This window comes from Neovison vison, chromosome 7 (genome assembly GCF_020171115.1).
Source record: "Neovison vison isolate M4711 chromosome 7, ASM_NN_V1, whole genome shotgun sequence".
NCBI classification, from domain to species: Eukaryota; Metazoa; Chordata; class Mammalia; order Carnivora; family Mustelidae; genus Neogale; species Neogale vison.
In genome coordinates this window covers 196,741,959-196,758,678 of record NC_058097.1, presented here as the reverse complement: position 1 = coordinate 196,758,678, position 16,720 = coordinate 196,741,959, and the positions used below count along the sequence as shown (strand labels likewise).

Sequence of the window (16,720 nt, the reverse complement as noted above, 5' to 3'; positions counted from 1 at the left end):
GTTACCTCAGCAACAGGAAACTGAGAGAGTCCAGCGGGAAAGATGTCAGGGAGTCAGGCAACTGTGGTGGAGAGGGTGCAGGACCCTGGACTGGGGGTATGGGAACAGCCCAGCAGAGGTCACCTCACTAGACAGGGGAAGGGTGAGGATAGGGAGGGCTTCCTGGAGGAAGTGGCATCTGCACTGAGATCTGAAGGCAGCTGGGAGTTCAGTGGGACAGACTGGAGAAGGGAGGGCAGGCAGGGGACTGCACTCCAGGGAGAAGGATTGCCCAGGCTCAGCGTGGCTCGGGGTCAAGTACAGGAGGATGGGAGGGCGAGAGAAGAGAGGTATGCGGGCTCTGTCTCTGTCTCTGTTACAAATACATGGCTTTGTAAACACTGCGGCACATCTGGACTTTAGCCTTGGGGCAAAGGAGAGCCCCAGGTGGCAGAGCAGTAACACTATGGCTCCTGGTCCTGAGATAATCCCCCCTGGCTGTTACCCGGCCTTGAGATGGCCTGGTCCAGCTAACAGCTGGGGACATAGGCTAGGTCAGCAGGCTGATGTCACAACACAGGTGATAAGTGACAGTGGTCCAAAGGTGCTGGGAGGACCTAGGACGACCCTCGGATTCTCCTTGGGCACCGAAGGACACAGGGAACATAGGAGGGAGAGTGGTTTGAGTTGGAACAGAGGCTGAAAGCTCCTTTTCAGTGGGACATGAGAGCAGGCGCTGAAGCGGGCTCACAGAAGTTTGGGTGGGAGGCAGATTTGGGAGCTGCTGGAGTGGTGACAGATGGCCAACAGAAGCTCCATGAGAGCAAGGACTTTGGCTCATGCCCAGCGTCCCCACAGCCCGGACACCCAGCGGACGCTCCATAAGGACCTGCTGAAGAGTGTGGAGGGCATCGAGGAGTCCAGGGCCGGTGAACTTGAGGGGTAGATGGAGCTGTTAGTGTTCATACAAGGCTTTTTAAAAGCCCATTGATCTTGGTGACATTGAGGTCAATGACAGCAGCCCTGGAGAGAGAGGTTTTGGCAGAGTGAGCAGAAAGAGAGGGAACAGACTCCATCAACAGGAGAAAAAGAAGCCCTTGTGGAAGGGCTTTCCAGGGTCAAAACAGAACTTTGAAGCAGGGAGGGAGTGGAACATGCTCCATTTTCACACTCACAAAGTTTAATTGGGCAAAACTCTTGGATCCAAGTCCTCCAATCTCGTCTACAGCTTCTGAGAGCCAGAGCTGTATGGAATCCCACTGTCACTCTGTACCCACACGACCTGGGGACCAGAGCTTCCTTCAAGTGGGCAGATGGCTGAATGGCTCTAGCCAACCACCTGCCTTTGGGAAGACCTCACACAAGGGGCAACATTAAAATAGGGTTTTGAAGGAGGAGCAGGAGTTTGTTAGATGAAGACGTGGGCTGTTGAGAAACGCAGCCCCATCCCAGTCTTTGAGATGAGGAAGCAGGAGGAAGGAGGAGAAGGGGTTGGTGGAAAGCACTTCGGTTTGGACCTGGGGAGCCATGTGGTGAGACATGGACTTTGATGTTGGCTGGAACTGAGTTCAAATCCCAGCAATGCCTCTTATGAACTCAGTGGCTTTGGGCACCTGATTTGACTTCCTCAAGCTCCCGTGTCCTTGGCTGTAGAATGGGGTTATGGATGCCTGCTTGTTTGGGCTCGAGGGGGAACAGACCAAGTGCCAGGATTACACCTCATAGACCTCTGCTCCCAGGGATGCCTCCATTCTGTGACAATGGGACCCACGTCTTCTGATAAATATGGGACAAGCCTTCAAAACCCCTGAGATTAAAAGGAAAGTCATCGCCATGAGACCAACTCAAACTGTAGGCCACATTGTTTATTTCCCTCTGTGGTGTGGAGGAGACGACCATCCACCAGCACCTCTGACATCGGGTAGAGGGGCAGAGGTGGCTCCTTTGCCTCAGACCCAGCCCAGCTGATGGTAACGTGCAGGGGCAGCTCTGCCCCCCAGGCCAGGGGGAGGGGGGTTGCTGTGGCTGTGCACCTGCAGATGCTGACTGGGGTGCTCCAGGGCTGGCTTCAGCTGTCCCTCAAAACCTCCCCAACCTTGGGAGGTGGGCAGGGCTGAAGACAATACCAACTCCATTTTATAGATATGGAAAACGAGCTTGTCCAGGGGCACAGGGCGGGGGCGTGGTGGGGGGAGAGATACTGCCTGACTTAGAATAGGACTTTGGGGGAGCCCTGGGGAGCTGGAAGGGCCTTAAATGCCATCTAGTTAATGCTTGAGTTCTCAGGAAAACTGAGGCCCATGGCACAGTGACAGATGACAAAGCACAGAGCTGGTCTTGGGGCCTGGACACCAGAGGTCAGGCGACGGCCAGCTGTGTGGCCTCCGCACCTGGACTCAGTCCTCTTTCCTGGAGGATTCTGAGCTCCTGAGCTTAATGATCTTCCCAAGGCCCGAGGCAGCCATTGAACCTGTCTGCCAATGGGGCCAGAGCTGCCTCCCAATGAGCAGAGAGGAAAACAGAGCAGCAGGTGGGGGACATTTCCAGAAGGGCAGCAGGACCCAGGGAGCTGAGGGACACACACCCTTGACATCAACTAGTTCTTTTAGGAAAGAAGTCACTGAGGGAGATGTCTGGGACAGACGTCCCCGGGGAATGTTTCACTTGGGTGCCACAATGTGAGGAATGGGGTGGGGGGTTGGGGTGCCCCCAGATTAACGCGGTGGGGGCTGGGGAGGCTGGGCCCACAGGGGAATGGCTGGCTTCCAACCCGCGGAGGGACCTCTACTCGGATGACTCCTTGGGCATATAGGCCACATTGTCATAGGCGGGGGGCGGAGAGGCTGCGGGGCTGGGGATGTTGAAGTCGGTGCTGAAGGCGCTGGGCAGGAAAATCACAGGCTGCAAGGAAAAGAGAACCCCGACAGTCGTGGAGGGCGCCGGCGCCTCCGGGCGGTGTTACAACAGTGCCCCCCTGTGGGCATCCTGAGAACAGCGCCCTCGTCGTGAATTCCTTAAGTGACTTGGCCGGTTCGACTAATATTTCAAAAATATTTACGGGGGCCAATTACGGCCCAGGCGTTGCAAGTACAGCAGTGAACAAAACAGATACAAGTCTCACTTCTCTAGGACCTAAAGGTCTGGCGTTCTTTCTCCCTGAGCTTCCCCTGCCCTAGGTCCTTCCTGGGGGTTCAAGGTTCAAGGCGAACCCGCGGGACTGGTTTCGCTCCCTGTGCACACGCACTCCTCCGCACAAAGTCTTGCGGTGGCCTCACCTCCAGTTTGCAAAAAGCCACCTCCCGAGCAGCACCCACGCCCTATGGCCCTCATTTCCCGCCCGAGGCCGCCTTTACTCCTCAGTGTCCTCCTCCGCCTCCTTTTGTCCTCACCGTCCTCCAGATCTGGGGAAACTAAGCTAATTTCCCCCGGAGTCGGCTTCAAGGCCTGTGAACTCCTGGAAGTTTCCCTCCCCTCCGTGTGCAGCACTGCCCCGGTCCCGTGCGCCCCAGCCTCGCAGAGCCTCCGGCTTCTTGGTGCCGGCGCCCCCCGTGGCCGCGAGGAGAATAGCTTCCTCAAAGACTTCACGGGGGGGGGGGGCGGTCCCTGACGTAAGAGGGTGGGGAGCGGGGTTGCAGCTCAGTCCCTCGTAATTGCTAGACCTAGGGAATAAGCAAGAGACTGGAAGAGGAGGCTTCCCAGCCAGCAGCCTTCCTCCGAGGTCCCTGTAGGGGTGGACGCTAGGTGGGTGGGGGAGGAAGGCGGTGGGATGTACTCACCGTGTTGGCTTGAGCGCGGGTGGCTTGGCACCCAAAGTGGGTGGCAATGACCGCGATGAAGAACTCGAGGATGGTGAAGATGGTAAGCACGGCCAGATAACCCCTGCCCACATCCTGGGGACACACCCACAGTCAAGGCAAGCCCCGTGCTCTAGAGCACAGGAGGAAAGAGCCCCAGAGGGACAGTAACTCGCTGGAGGTCACACAGCCAGGGCCGGCAGAGCTGGAGCCAGGACACCTGCTGCCTGCCCCATGCCCTCCCCTTCCCTCTACTGGGCTGCCGCTCCGTGCCCGCGGGGTCCATTCCTGAGGTAGGTCAGGGGGTCAATATCCACATGGGATCTATCAGGACTGACAAGCCCTGCCCAAGCCCAGGACCCCGGGGCTCTCTGCGCTGCACACTCCGCCTTCCCCACCTCCTGGATGTGTCTCTAACAGGCTCTGAGTGTTCCCACTTCTGGGGGCGTCTGACAACACACCCAGTTAGTGACGCCAAAGTCCATGAGCAGGATGGCCGTCCCCGCAAAGGCCGCCATGGCACTGAGAATGTTGGTCCCCAGGCTGCTCCTCACCTGCAGGAGGGAGACAGGAGGAGAACGGGGGAAGGAAGGAGGCGGCCGCCCTCCCTCCAGCGCCAGGGCTCAGGGGTTACCCAGCCATGTTCGAGGTGTGCTTCCTGACCCCTGTCCCTGCTCCCTTCTCCCCTGGGGCCTCTGGGGGCAGCCCTGCAGCCTCCCTTACCTCTGTCATCTTGGAAGCTGCCAGAGAGGGCAGATTCCCTCCGTGGCCTCTCTGGGTGCCATCTGCCGCAGGCTCCTGGCCCATCCTCACTGTGCCTATCCCCCCAGGGCCCAGCACCCTGCAGGAGCAACTGCCCCGGGGGCTGAAGTCACGGAGGCTCTCTGCTATGGACACTGAGGGCCAGTTGGGAGAGGTGATGGGGTCATTTCCATGACATACCGGGTGGGGATGGGCAGAGCAAGGTGCTGCAGGCCCTGGGGGGCACTGGGCAGGGGACAGACAAAGGGTAGGTGCGGAGGGCCCTGAAGTGAAGGCAGGACAGACCCTCACGTGGAGGCACAGGGCTTCAGGGCAAGTGGCTCTCTGGGTGGTCTGAGCGACCACTCAGGGCTCACCCTCTTTTCGCAGCCAGAACCCAATGCTCTTTTGACCCAGTAGTGGGAACCTGTGGCTAAACAGCCCTGGCCTTAATTTGGGGACCACTTGTGGGTGGGGAGGGCTGGGACTGTGGGACCCACTCAGGTTCTAAGATCTCTGACTCCCCTTTTTCTTTTTCCTTTTTTCTTCTCTTTCCTTTTTCTCTTCTCTTCTCTCCTTTCCTCTCTTTTCTTTTCTTTTTTTTAAGTGACATCAAGGAGGTCATGGAGACCAGAGCCCACAAAGCAATATGAAGCACCTGCAGGAGCCAGGCATTGTCCCAGGAGCTGTGAGCGTGAGGACAAGTCAGGTCCCTGCACTCCCGGACCTCACAGCCAGTTGGGGGAGGGTCCCCGAGTTCCAGTCCTGCCGGGTCTGATCTGTCCTCCACTCAGTGCCCAGCACTGGACAACTCCCAAGAATGCAAGTAGGACAAGGAATCTCCACTTCCATTCTCAGTGGACTCCCTTAAACAGTGTCCCTTAAAAAATTCCAAATCCTCTAAGTCCAGACTCCTCTCCCTCCCTTTCCCTCTTTTGACTGTGTCCTCCCTTTCTGCTGCCTTCACCCCCTATAATCTGCTCTGGGTCCTTTTGTCCCCATGCCCGGGCTCCTCCCCATGCTGTCTTCTTGCCTGCGATGCTGGTTCCCAGGCTCTTGTGTGACTGTCCTGCTCTGAATAGCGAGCTTGGTGGCACCTGTCCTGGGAACCCAAACTGTCCTTGAGGAGTGGAATGACTGTCACGTTACCCTGTGTGCTTTCCTTGTGGCACTTTGCACACTCCCTAACTACATTGTTGCTTGGCTTTGGGTGTCTTACAAGACCCTGGAGTGTAAGGTCCAGGAGGGCAGGACTTGCCCTTCACTGCTGTGTTCTCTGAGCCTGGAGCATGCCGGATGTGCTCCCCTTCAAAGCCCTCATTGCCTCCCACTGCCCACAAAGGGGTCCGAGCCTCCACCATGTGGACCCAGTGCATCTCTCTTCTCGCTTTCCAGACCTCTGCCCTGCTCACACGGAGCCCCACGGGGTTTCCTCAGCAACCCTGCCCATGACTCCTCCTTGCCTTCTTGTGCTTGTCCTTCACTATTTCTAAGTCCTCCCTACCCACCAAGGCCCAGATTAGCCATCTCCTCTTCCAAGAGACATTTTGGATTTTTCTCTAAATGACCACGAGTGCTCCGTCTGCGGACCCTTACTTTCTGCCCTGCATTGCAAAGTGTGTCTCGGTTCCTCCTGTCCTGTGTTGGGTGTCCTCCTGCTCCTGCCACTTAGCAGGCCCCCAGGAAACGTTTGTTGAATGAGTGAATGACCAGGAGGGGCAGAATAGAGGGGAATCAGTGGTGCCCCGGGGCCCCCATTCAGGCTTACCAGGCAGCTGGTGTGGCTCTTCTCGGCTGCCACTGAGAGCGACCCAGAGATGACAAACTGTGTGGGGAAGAGGGGATCCTGGTGAGGCTGTGGCCAGGACACTGGGCAGGCCACATCATGCCTAGGCTTGGTTGAGACCAGGGAGATGGCAGCAGCCTGTTGGCTGTCACCTGCCCTGCCTCCTGGGATCTCTCTGTAAGGGTGTCCCCTGGTTGCTGGGGGACCCGTCCACGGAACTGGGGCCATAGCCAGCAAGGTGCACGTTTTCAGTGACATCCCTCATAGGTCACACAAATCTGGCTCTCTCTGAAGGCAGAACTCTTACAAAATGAGAGTCCCCGTTTGTGGCAGAATCAAGGCTTGGGAACTAGTTCCCACATGCATTAGCTTTGATTTCCTCAAACTCTGGGGCAGGTGGGGCCAGGACTTTGCCTTTTAGATGAGGAAACTGAGGCTGGAGACTACCTAACTTGCCTGAGGGACTCCATGGTGACATGCAGTGGCCGTGGAGCTGGGATTTGGACCCCACTGGCCTCACGCCCAAGCCTGTGGTCTCCCGGGGCAGCTGGGAGACACAGGTGGGTGACGCAGGTGCAGACGGGGCTGTGTGAACACTGAAGTGCTCTCTTGATATTGGAGATTTACCAAGAACCATGTGCTTCCGGATTCTGCTGCAGGGGACGTGGTGGGGGCCCGGGGAGGGGTTTGCTGGCCAGGCTGGCCGGTGGAACGGGCAGATGAATGGACTGGGGGGGTTCCAGAGCTGGTCACATCCCAGTGGTCAGAGCTCTTGGAGGGCTGGGGCCCACGAAGGAAGTTGGTTTTTGCAGGCTGGGGTTTGGATGTGCGGTGAGTTTAGTATCCAGATAATACAGGTGGTTAGGATCCTTGATCCCTGCCCTCATCCCCTGCATCCCACCCTTTTTGGGATCATTCTCTGTGCCAGGGTGGCCTGTGTCCAAAAGAATGGAAGCGGGCGGGCGCAGAGGGGAGAGGTGGGCCCCAGGTGGCCCCGGCACTCACGCAGGCTCCTCCCCAGAAGGGGACGCCTCCTTCGATGAAGAGCATCCCCGCGTGGCCGCGGCGGACCATGAGCAGCACGCTGCCGAAGCCCAGGTGGATGAGGCCGATGAGGATCTGGACGGTCTGCGGAAGCCGGACGCGGCTCAGCCCGGCTGGCGGGCCGACTCCACATCGCCCTCTGCCGGCCGCGGGGAGAGCGTGCAGAGCCCTGCGCGCCCCCGCGATCTCCCAGCCCCGGGGAAATAAAACCCTGATTCTGCTCTTTTGAGGAGACATCCCCAGAGCAACCCTGAAAGGCTGTTTTAAGAGGGAAAGCCAGCTCGTACATCCGCGAGACCACTCCCGCCTTCCCCCGCCCATTTCCATGTTTCTCTGAGTCGGCCCCTGCTTTGTGCTCTGACCGTGGATTCCAGGGACGCTCTGTATTGCTACGGAGTTTTCTCAGCTCTCACTTCAATGGCACAGCAGTCCCTGCGCCAAGGTCCTCACCATCCCCCACCTAACCCCCCTCTCCCGCGGCCTGCAGCGAACCTGTCCTTGAGCGGCTCTCTCAGTTGGGCATCATCCCTGATCCATGCTAGCCTGCTGTGAGCCGAGCTGCCTGGGACCAAAGCTGACGTCGGGGCGGGATTTTCTTCTCCAGGTGGTTTGCCAGCACCCCACAGATCCACTCCCGTAAGTAGAACGGTTTTCCCAAGGAAGGGGGCATGTGTGCTTCTGATAAGCTCTGCCCTATGTTTTTTCTTGCGTTTTTGGTAAGGAATGAATTCTAGAACTGGGTGGGCACATCAGAGGCCCCCATATTCAGTCTCCGCTTAACCCAGAAGCACTTTCCAGCACCTAACTTCTGAACAGAACCCCCTCAGTGGGGTTGCTTACCACCACTCAAGCCATGGTGGTCCCTGTCCAGGCAGCTGTGACTGTAAACAGCTGGAATCATTTTCTTGGGGTCCTGGGGAAAGAGCCATGTCTTTCTAACATGAGTGCCCCCAAATTGGATATTTATGGGCATGGCCACCTTGCATCTTCTCTCCCATTCTCTTTCGAGCTGCATGTCCTCCTTCTTTCCAGCTTGCTTATATGGCCAGCTCCGCTCCCCTCCTGCTTCTGGACACGCCCCCCACTGCGAACCCTGCTCACGGAGCACCTGTTGCCTCCATCCATATGCCTGTCTACACTGAGCAATGTGCATCTCCTTTAATCCTAATATGATGAAGTAGGTATTATTATTCTGACTTGGAGATGAGGACACCAAGACTGAACCCGAGATGTTCAGTAACTTGCCCGTGGTGTCCCAGCGATGGAGTGGCAGGCCAGCCAAACTTTGAGATGCTGTTCCTCTACTGGGTGTCTCCCCCAAGCACCTATTTATAGTTTCCCTTTCTGTGTTTTCCAGCAGTTTCTATGTGTCTTGTCAAATCCCTTTGGCAATCATGGCTTCCCCGGACTGCTCTGAGGCTCAGGACTCCAGTGACTGATGACCCCATCTCTGTTCACTGTCTCCAGTCCCTTCACGCACCAGTGGACACAGTGTAGCCTTTAGTGTGGAATCTTGAATTCCAGTGTGTTCAAGCCAGAGCTCCTGAGTGCTGCAGAGCGGGGGACTGAAAGTGGAACTGTACAGTCAGGCCAGCCTGAGGTACAGGATGCCGCTTAGCAGCTGTGTGGCCTTGGGCCTTGACCAGCCTCTGTTTCCTAATCTGTCCAGTGGGAATGGTGGTCCCTGTCTCACAAGATGGTGATGAGATGTAAGCAGCCAGTGTGTGCACATGGTGCTGTGGGTGCCTCTCTTGGGGATGCCCAAGAGACGATAGCTCACCACCGTCATCATCACCACCATCATCACCACCATCATCACCATCATCACCACCATCATCACCATCATCACCACCATCTCACCATCAACACCACCATAATCATCATCACCACCGTCATCACCATCATCACCATCATCACCACTATCATCATCACCACCACCATCATCATCATCACCATCATCATCATCACCATCATCATCACCACATCATCACCACATCATCACCACCATCATCATCACCACCACCACCATCATCATCACCATCATCATCATCATCACCACCATCATCACATCACCATCATCACCACCGTCATCACCACCATCATCACCATCACCACCATCATCACCATCATCACCACCATCATCACCACCATCATCACCATCAACACCACCATCATCACCACCGTCATCACCATCATCACCATCATCACCACTATCATCATCACCACCACCATCATCATCATCACCATCATCATCATCACCATCATCATCACCACATCATCACCACCATCATCATCACCACCACCATCATCATCATCACCATCATCACCACCACCGTCATCACCATCATCACCACTATTATCATCACCACCATCATCATCATCACCATCATCATCACCACCATCATCATCACCACCATCATCACCATCATCACCACCATCATCACCACCATCATCACCATCACCACCATCATCACCATCATCACCATCATCACCACCACCGTCATCACCATCATCACCATCTTCCGTTTGGAGAAACTGAGGCCAGGGAACAAATAGAAGACACTATATATGTATGTATGAGGATGAATTTGTCTATCTGTCTACCTGTCTATTTGATATTTTCTTCCCGCCCAGAAACCAATATCGCAGCCATCTGAGGTTGGCAAAGACCTCCTGGGACCTCTTTCACGGACCTGCAGGAGCTGGCCTCTGCCCACCACTCCAGCTTCATCTCACCTCCCTCCTTCCTTTGCTTATTACATTACAGCTGTGTTAACCTTCCATTTTGTCCTTGAACAAGCCACACGCATTCCCACCTCAGGGCCTTTGCACTAGGTGTTCCTCCACCTGCTGAACCTCCCCATCCCCATCTATCCTTGGCTTTCAGCATCCAGGTTTTAACCTAAATGTCACCTCCCCACGGAGACCTGTCAGTCCTCCCTTGCTAGTGTTGCTCTTCCGACATCCATCATGTTCAACCTCATTACCCTCTTTGGGGTCATCTTAGTGCTTCGTCTGCTGGAGTGCCCTCTGGGAGCCCCACGGGGAATGGGTCTGTAGGTCTGGTAGGCCGCTGAATGCTCAAGCCCTCACTAAGCATTTAGGGACCGCCTGCCCCTCTCCAAGGTGCACGTGAATGTTCCCGTGCTGGAGCTCTCCCTCCCCGCCCAGCACCCCTGCACACACCCATGCCTCAGGTGGTCTGGGGAGGCTCTTCTCACCCCTAAAGCTTTGGGCTCTCCGGTCAGGAACGTCTCCATGGGCCGCAGGTCGGGCGGCTGCGTGGCCCTTGGCGTCTGCGCCCCCAGCGGCGGCTCCTCGAACTGCAGGGCCCCGGGGGGCTGGCACAGGGAGGTGGGCAGGATGGCTGGGGGCTGGCGGAGGCCGCTGGCGTTGCTGGGCGGGATGGCGACAAACACGCCGTTGCTGGCCGGAGCCGCGGACATGGTGCTCGGAGGGCCTGGGAGACAAAGGTCAGACGATGCTGCTGCTGCTCGCACACTAATGTGGGGCCTTTTGGTTTATAAACAGCATGCCTGCGTATTCCCCCTCACTGCCGCCCCTGAGGACGGCACCCACATCTCTGACCGTCGTTCACGGAGCTTCACTCCGAGAAGTGAAGGACGTCCTAGATCATGGGCCTCCAGGTGAGGCAAGGCCAAGGCCCCAGAAGCCCTGATCTTAATTTCTGGGCTTTATTACGTGGACCTTCACGGGGAGCACATACTTAAGCTACCTCCTTTCTCCAGAGAGGGCAAGTGACTTGCCCCCTTTCTCCAGAGAGGGCAAGTGACTTGCCCAAGAACACACAGCCAGTGTGAGGCAGAGCTGAGGCAGCACAGCCCTCTTCACCCACAGGTTGGAACTCACCTGACGTTTCCTGTCCCTCAGCCCGGGCTGAGAGCTTGTGTCCGTAATGCCCGTGGGTCATTTCCGGCTCTGGAGGCTTTCTCTTTGGCCACCCAAACAGTTGCTATTAATGTATCTGGGAAATGCATGGATTATGGGAGCACTGTGTGTGGCTGGCCCCAGCAAACACTTCGGGCAAAAGCACCCAGCTATCAGAAGATGAGCTTACTAGGACACCAAAGAAGGATAAATGACCTTGCCAGATCAGACAGTGAACTTGAAAGAGTCAGTGCTCCCATTGGCATTAATGGGTTCAGTGCCATCTGTGGAGACGGACGTCAGGATTTGAATCCTGGCCCCTCTTGCTACTGTGATGGCCACCTCTCTCCTCGCCTCAGTTTCCTTACTTACGAAGTGGGGATAAGGACACTGCTACCAGTCCCATAGGGCTTGGCGTGAATTAAATCGAAATAATGCATGCACACTTGATAAAAGCCAGCCTTTGAGTGCGATTTGTTGTAATGCTACTTGCCTAAAATGTTTTCTTGAAAGTAATGTGTATAGAACAGTCACGAGGAGTGGTTCAATTTTTAACTGTTTTACAGTGCACGTCCCCTGTGTTCTGACAGCTGTCACACCCTCTTCTCCAGGGAGAGTCAGCTCGCAGACTGCACAGCAAATTCTCTGTGGCTCTGCAAAGGCTCTCAGCTGACGAGGGCTCAAGCCTGCCTGTTCTGGGGGGGGATGAAGCTCGCAACACGTATGTCTTCTGGGGAGCCCCTGAGCCACTTATTTGTACTGTGTCTGACCTACATTCGTGGACAGAGTGTTGACTTGCTGCAAAGAAACAGAGCCAAGGCCACCCACAGGCCGTTCCACAGGTTTTGCACAACTGGAGGCATCGCCCAGGACTCAGCTGCAGGAACATGGGGTAAAAATCGGCTGGCATTTAGGGAGTGACAGAAGGCAGCTGTCATTTTGAAGGCGTTCCTCCCCGCCCCCCTGCAGCCTGGGAGGGGTGACGGCGTGCAGTGTGGAGGACGGATCTGCCCACGGGTGATATTGGGACTTCCCCATAAAACGCCTACTCTGTCGGGGACTCTCATTTCTAGGGACTCACACCGAAATGATCATTCCTAGACATGCATACTGCTTGGAACAGGGCTGGCAAACTGCCTCTGTGAAGAGTCGGGGGGTAGACACCGCGCTATTCTGTTGGGACCCCGAGCCTTCGACAGTAGCCGGAAGCAGACACAGGTAACACCCCCGGTGGTACAGCCGTGGCTGTCCGGCTGCAGTTACAGGGACAACCGGGGGGCTGCCTCGGATCCGTGGGCTGCCGTTCGCCGACCCTGTTCTTGGAACACTGCCAGGCAGGGTGCTCAGCACAGGAAACGCTCGGTAAATTTTGGCTACAGCCTCAAATATTGCTTCTATGGATTATTTGCCGTGGTTTCAGGCGGGATGCGAAACTGCACTGAGCCAGTTTACGTTCTTAAAAACGAGGATGGTCATGGCTGAGCACCTGCCTCAGTTGTAGGGCGAGGTTGAAACACAAACATGGGTGAGAAAGTCTCGAAAGCTCCCCAAGTGCTGGGTGTGTGTGTGTTGGGGGTGTCCCTTTACGGTTCCAGTTTCCAAGCAGTGTTGCCATGATCCTATCTCAACAGGAACTTTTCTGGAACTTTCTAAACCAAATTGCAGTCACTGAGCCCCACTCTGCTTCACGCTGCCAGGCACCAGGTTAACAAGAGCCTGTAACAGACTTGCTTTTTTTTTTGAGGACTTACTCTTTTCCAGGCACTTCAAATATGTTATTTCTTATCCTCACAAGGATAATTCCTGAAGGTTCATTTTATGGGTGAGACAAGGGAGACTCTGAGCAGCGGAGGGATTGCTGGGGGTGACCCAGCTGCTGGTTGATGGGGTCAGGGTTCACGTCCAAGTTAGCCCGTCTCCAAAGCCTTCCCCTGTCCCTGTTGCCGCCCCAGGGGTCCCAGCTCTTCCACCCTGGGTGCCTTAATGTTTGTGTTGGCCACGTGACTTGGTTTTGCAGAATAAATGTGGTTGGAAGGAAATACACGGCTTCTGGGTAGAGGCATTGAGCTATCAGAGAACCCGGACCCCGCAGGGCTCTTTTTCTCTTTGTCACAGTGACTCACAATGTCCTGGGCAGGGGCTGCTCCATCCGCCCTGCTCCCTGAGTGAGGACCATGGGGGGAGAAGAGCTCCCAGGGCACAGGAACCCGAGGAGGAGATAAACCCTCCCCGGGTGAGGTCACGGAGCTATTTGTGACAGCAGCAATTTTGAGCTGCTCCTGACCATGACCCTTTCCCCAAATGAACGTAAATAGGGGTCGGACACAGAGTCCATGTCCTCCAGGAGCCTAGAGGCGAATAAGAGAAGCAAGGGAAGTTTGCCAGTCAGGCCAAAAGACAATTACTGAGCAACCATGATGAGCACCAAGTGTAGGGGCTGAGAATACGGAGGTGAATTAAGACCCTCCCTGCATCTCTCAAGGGAGAGGTCCGCGGAGCGAGGGGGCGTGGATCTGACTTGACTGAGGAACTCAGGGATGTCCCCAAGGAGGTTACAGACCTTAGACAGTCCTTAGAGGTGCTGCTTTCCTATTGTCTCCTCCCTCACCCCAGGAGAGTCTTTGTTCTCTTTCTCTGCATCAGTCTCCTTCTCTTCCCCATGCACTGGCCTCCCCCACCTGGCCAGACATGTCTGGGAAGCAGACACAGTTGCTGAGGACACTAGCAATGATGTCGTGGCCTGGGAGTCCAAGGAAATGGGAGAGGGAGTGAGACAGCAGGACGACAGGGAGGCTGAGTGGAGGAGGACCCCCGTCCCACAGGTCCTTGCCGAGTGGGGTGCAAACCCTGGACGCTGAAGCCCTCTTCTCACTCATAGGGAGAGATAGGCCTGGGCTATTAGCTATACTTACAGATAAGGAAATGGAGCTTCAGAGAGGGTGAGGTTGTCTCCCACAGTCACACAGCACCTCAGTGGAAGAACTGGTTAGGTCCTGGATTCCTGCTGACTTTAAGGACCTCACTCACTCCTGGGTTTGAACCCTGCCTTTGTTAGAGGAAGGGGGCTGGCACTTGTGCCCCACTCCTGGGGCTAAGGATGCCAAAACGTCCCGAGTCCCCAGAAGAGCATCTTAGAAACAAACAACTGAACGAGCTTGCTGACTTTCTGCCTCCTCGAGGCAGTTCATTGAAAGCCATCACCCGTGTTCTCACCGGCGACCAGAAAGGACATGTAACACCCGAGGGGAAAGAGGGATGAACTTTTAGAGTAAAAGGAGAAAGGATTTCAGTAGAACAAGTGCAACTTGGTGAAAACCTCGCTGCTTTGCCTGTAGCATTGTCATGTGTGAGGGGATGGCCGAAAACTGCCGACACCCAGGGCGGGTTGGGCGAGTTGCTGAGCCTTCCCTGGGGTCCATCCTGGGCATCAAGCAGCCCCAGAAGGAAGCAGCTGGAATTAGCAACATCTCTCTCGGGCAGGAGGTGAGAACGCCGCTGAAACGGAGACCTCGCCCTCCTCCCGAGAAGAGAAAACACCTACAAAAATAGGCTCTCTGCTGCTGAGGCTGTCTGGGTGGCAGTCCCGAGCACGAAAGTGTGACATAGTTCCCAAGGCTCACAATCTCCCCTCTCGACTTGCCCCTGCAGCTGAGACAGCCCCTCAGCACCCTAGGGCTGGAACCACCCCTCTGTCACATTCTGAGGACCATCTGGCCCTTGCTGCTTGGCTCTGTGATGCTCAGAAGGAGAACTCTCTGTTTTTCTCCCTTTCCAACCAATCAGCCAGTTTGACCTAAACACTAATGCATGTGAACCAGGGTCAGGCAGGTGGAAAAGAAGGGAAGTCCTGGTCCCCTGCCTCCAGGAGTTCACAGGGCACCCACCAGTGGAATGGCTGCCTGTGACAGATGCAGAAGGCTCCAGACCCCAGCGATAGGCATGTTATAAATGGCTAAATGAGGGGGGAGGGTAGTCCTGGCTCTTCTCTTATGCACCACACTTTACAGTTTGTAAAGAACTGTCATCTCTATGGGGACTATGGACCCTTACAACAGCCCTTTGAGGTAGGTGTTATTCAGCCCTTTTCACAGATCATAAAGTGAGGGTCAGAAGTAGCAGTGTGAAATCCTTAAATTTGTATGGAGCCACAAAAGAGCCTCAGTAGCCGAAGCAATTTGGAAAAAGAAAAACAAAGCTGGAGGCATCACAATTCTGGATTTCAAGCTGTATTATGAAGCTGTAATCATCAAGGCAGTATGGTACTGGCACAAAAACAGATACATAGATCAGTGGAACAGAGTAGAGAGCCCAGACATAGACCCTCAACCCTGTGGTCAACTAATCTTCGGCAAAGCAGGAAAAAATATCCAGTGGAAAAAAGACAGTTTCTTCAACAAATGGTTTTGTGACAACTGGACAGCGACAAGCAGAAGAATGAAACTGGACCACTTTCTTACACCACACACAAAAATAAATCCAAAATGAATGAACTACCTAAATGTGAGACAGGAAACTATTAAAATCGTAGGGGAGAAAACAGACAGAAACCTATTTGAGCTTGGCGGCAGCAACTTCTTATTAGAGACATTGCTGGAAGCAAGGGAAACAAAGGCAAAAAGAACTATAGGGACTTCATCAAGATAGAACTCTTCTGCATAGCAAAGGAAACAATTAACAAAACTAAAAGCCTATGGAATGGGAGAAGATATTTGTAAACAACATATCTGATAAAGAGTTAGTTTCCAAAATCTATAAGAACTTACCAACTCAACACCTAAAAAAGAAATAATCCAGTTTAAGAAATGGGTAGAAGACATGAACAGACACTTCTCCAAAGAAGACATCCAGATCGCCAACAGACACATGAAAAGATGCTCAATATCACTAATTGTCAGGGAAATACAAACCAAACCATAATGAGATGCCACCTCACACCTGTCAGAATGGCTAAAATTAACAACACAAGAAACAATAGGTGCAGGTGAGGATGCGGAGAAAAGGGGAGCCCTCTTGCTGTTGGTGGGAATGCAAACTGGTGAAACCACTCTGGAGAACAGTTTGGAACTTCCTCAAAAAGTTAAAAATAGAGCTACCCTATGATCCAGCAATTGCTCTACTAGGTATTTACCCAAAGGATACAAAAAATACATATCCAAAGGGGTATATGCACCCTGATGTTTATAGCAACGTTATCAACAATAACCAAACCACGGAAAAAGCCCTAATGTCCATTGACTGATGAATGGATAAAGGAGATGTGGTGTGTACACACACACACACACACACACACACACACACAGGAATATTACTCTGCCATCAAAAAGGAAATCTTGCCATTTGCAATGACGTGGATAGAGCCGGAGTGTATTATGCTAAGTGAAATAATTCAGTCAGAGAAAGACAAATAGCGTATGATCTCATGCATATGTGGAATTTAAGAAAGAAAACAGATGAACATATGGGAGGGAAGAACAGAAAGAAAGGAGAG

The 16,720-nt window shown here is 54.4% G+C and overlaps 1 protein-coding gene across 2 annotated transcripts; it reads right to left on the bottom strand.

Moving 5' to 3' along the window:
* Positions 1 to 1,841: 1,841 nt before the first annotated feature.
* On the bottom strand, positions 1,842 to 10,790 carry MS4A15 (membrane spanning 4-domains A15). 2 transcript variants are annotated; one of them, XM_044261158.1, is made up of 6 exons: positions 10,566 to 10,790; positions 7,306 to 7,428; positions 6,283 to 6,339; positions 4,235 to 4,327; positions 3,756 to 3,869; positions 1,842 to 2,880 (listed from the first exon to the last, which is right to left on the bottom strand). In XM_044261158.1, the coding sequence occupies exons 1-6, from the start codon at positions 10,788 to 10,790 to the stop codon at positions 2,764 to 2,766; spliced, it is 729 nt and encodes a 242-aa protein (XP_044117093.1). In that variant the 3' UTR covers positions 1,842 to 2,763. The 2 variants fall into 2 exon arrangements, with proteins under 2 accessions (XP_044117093.1, XP_044117094.1); XM_044261159.1 differs by lacking the exon at positions 7,306 to 7,428.
* Positions 10,791 to 16,720: the final 5,930 nt, after the last annotated feature.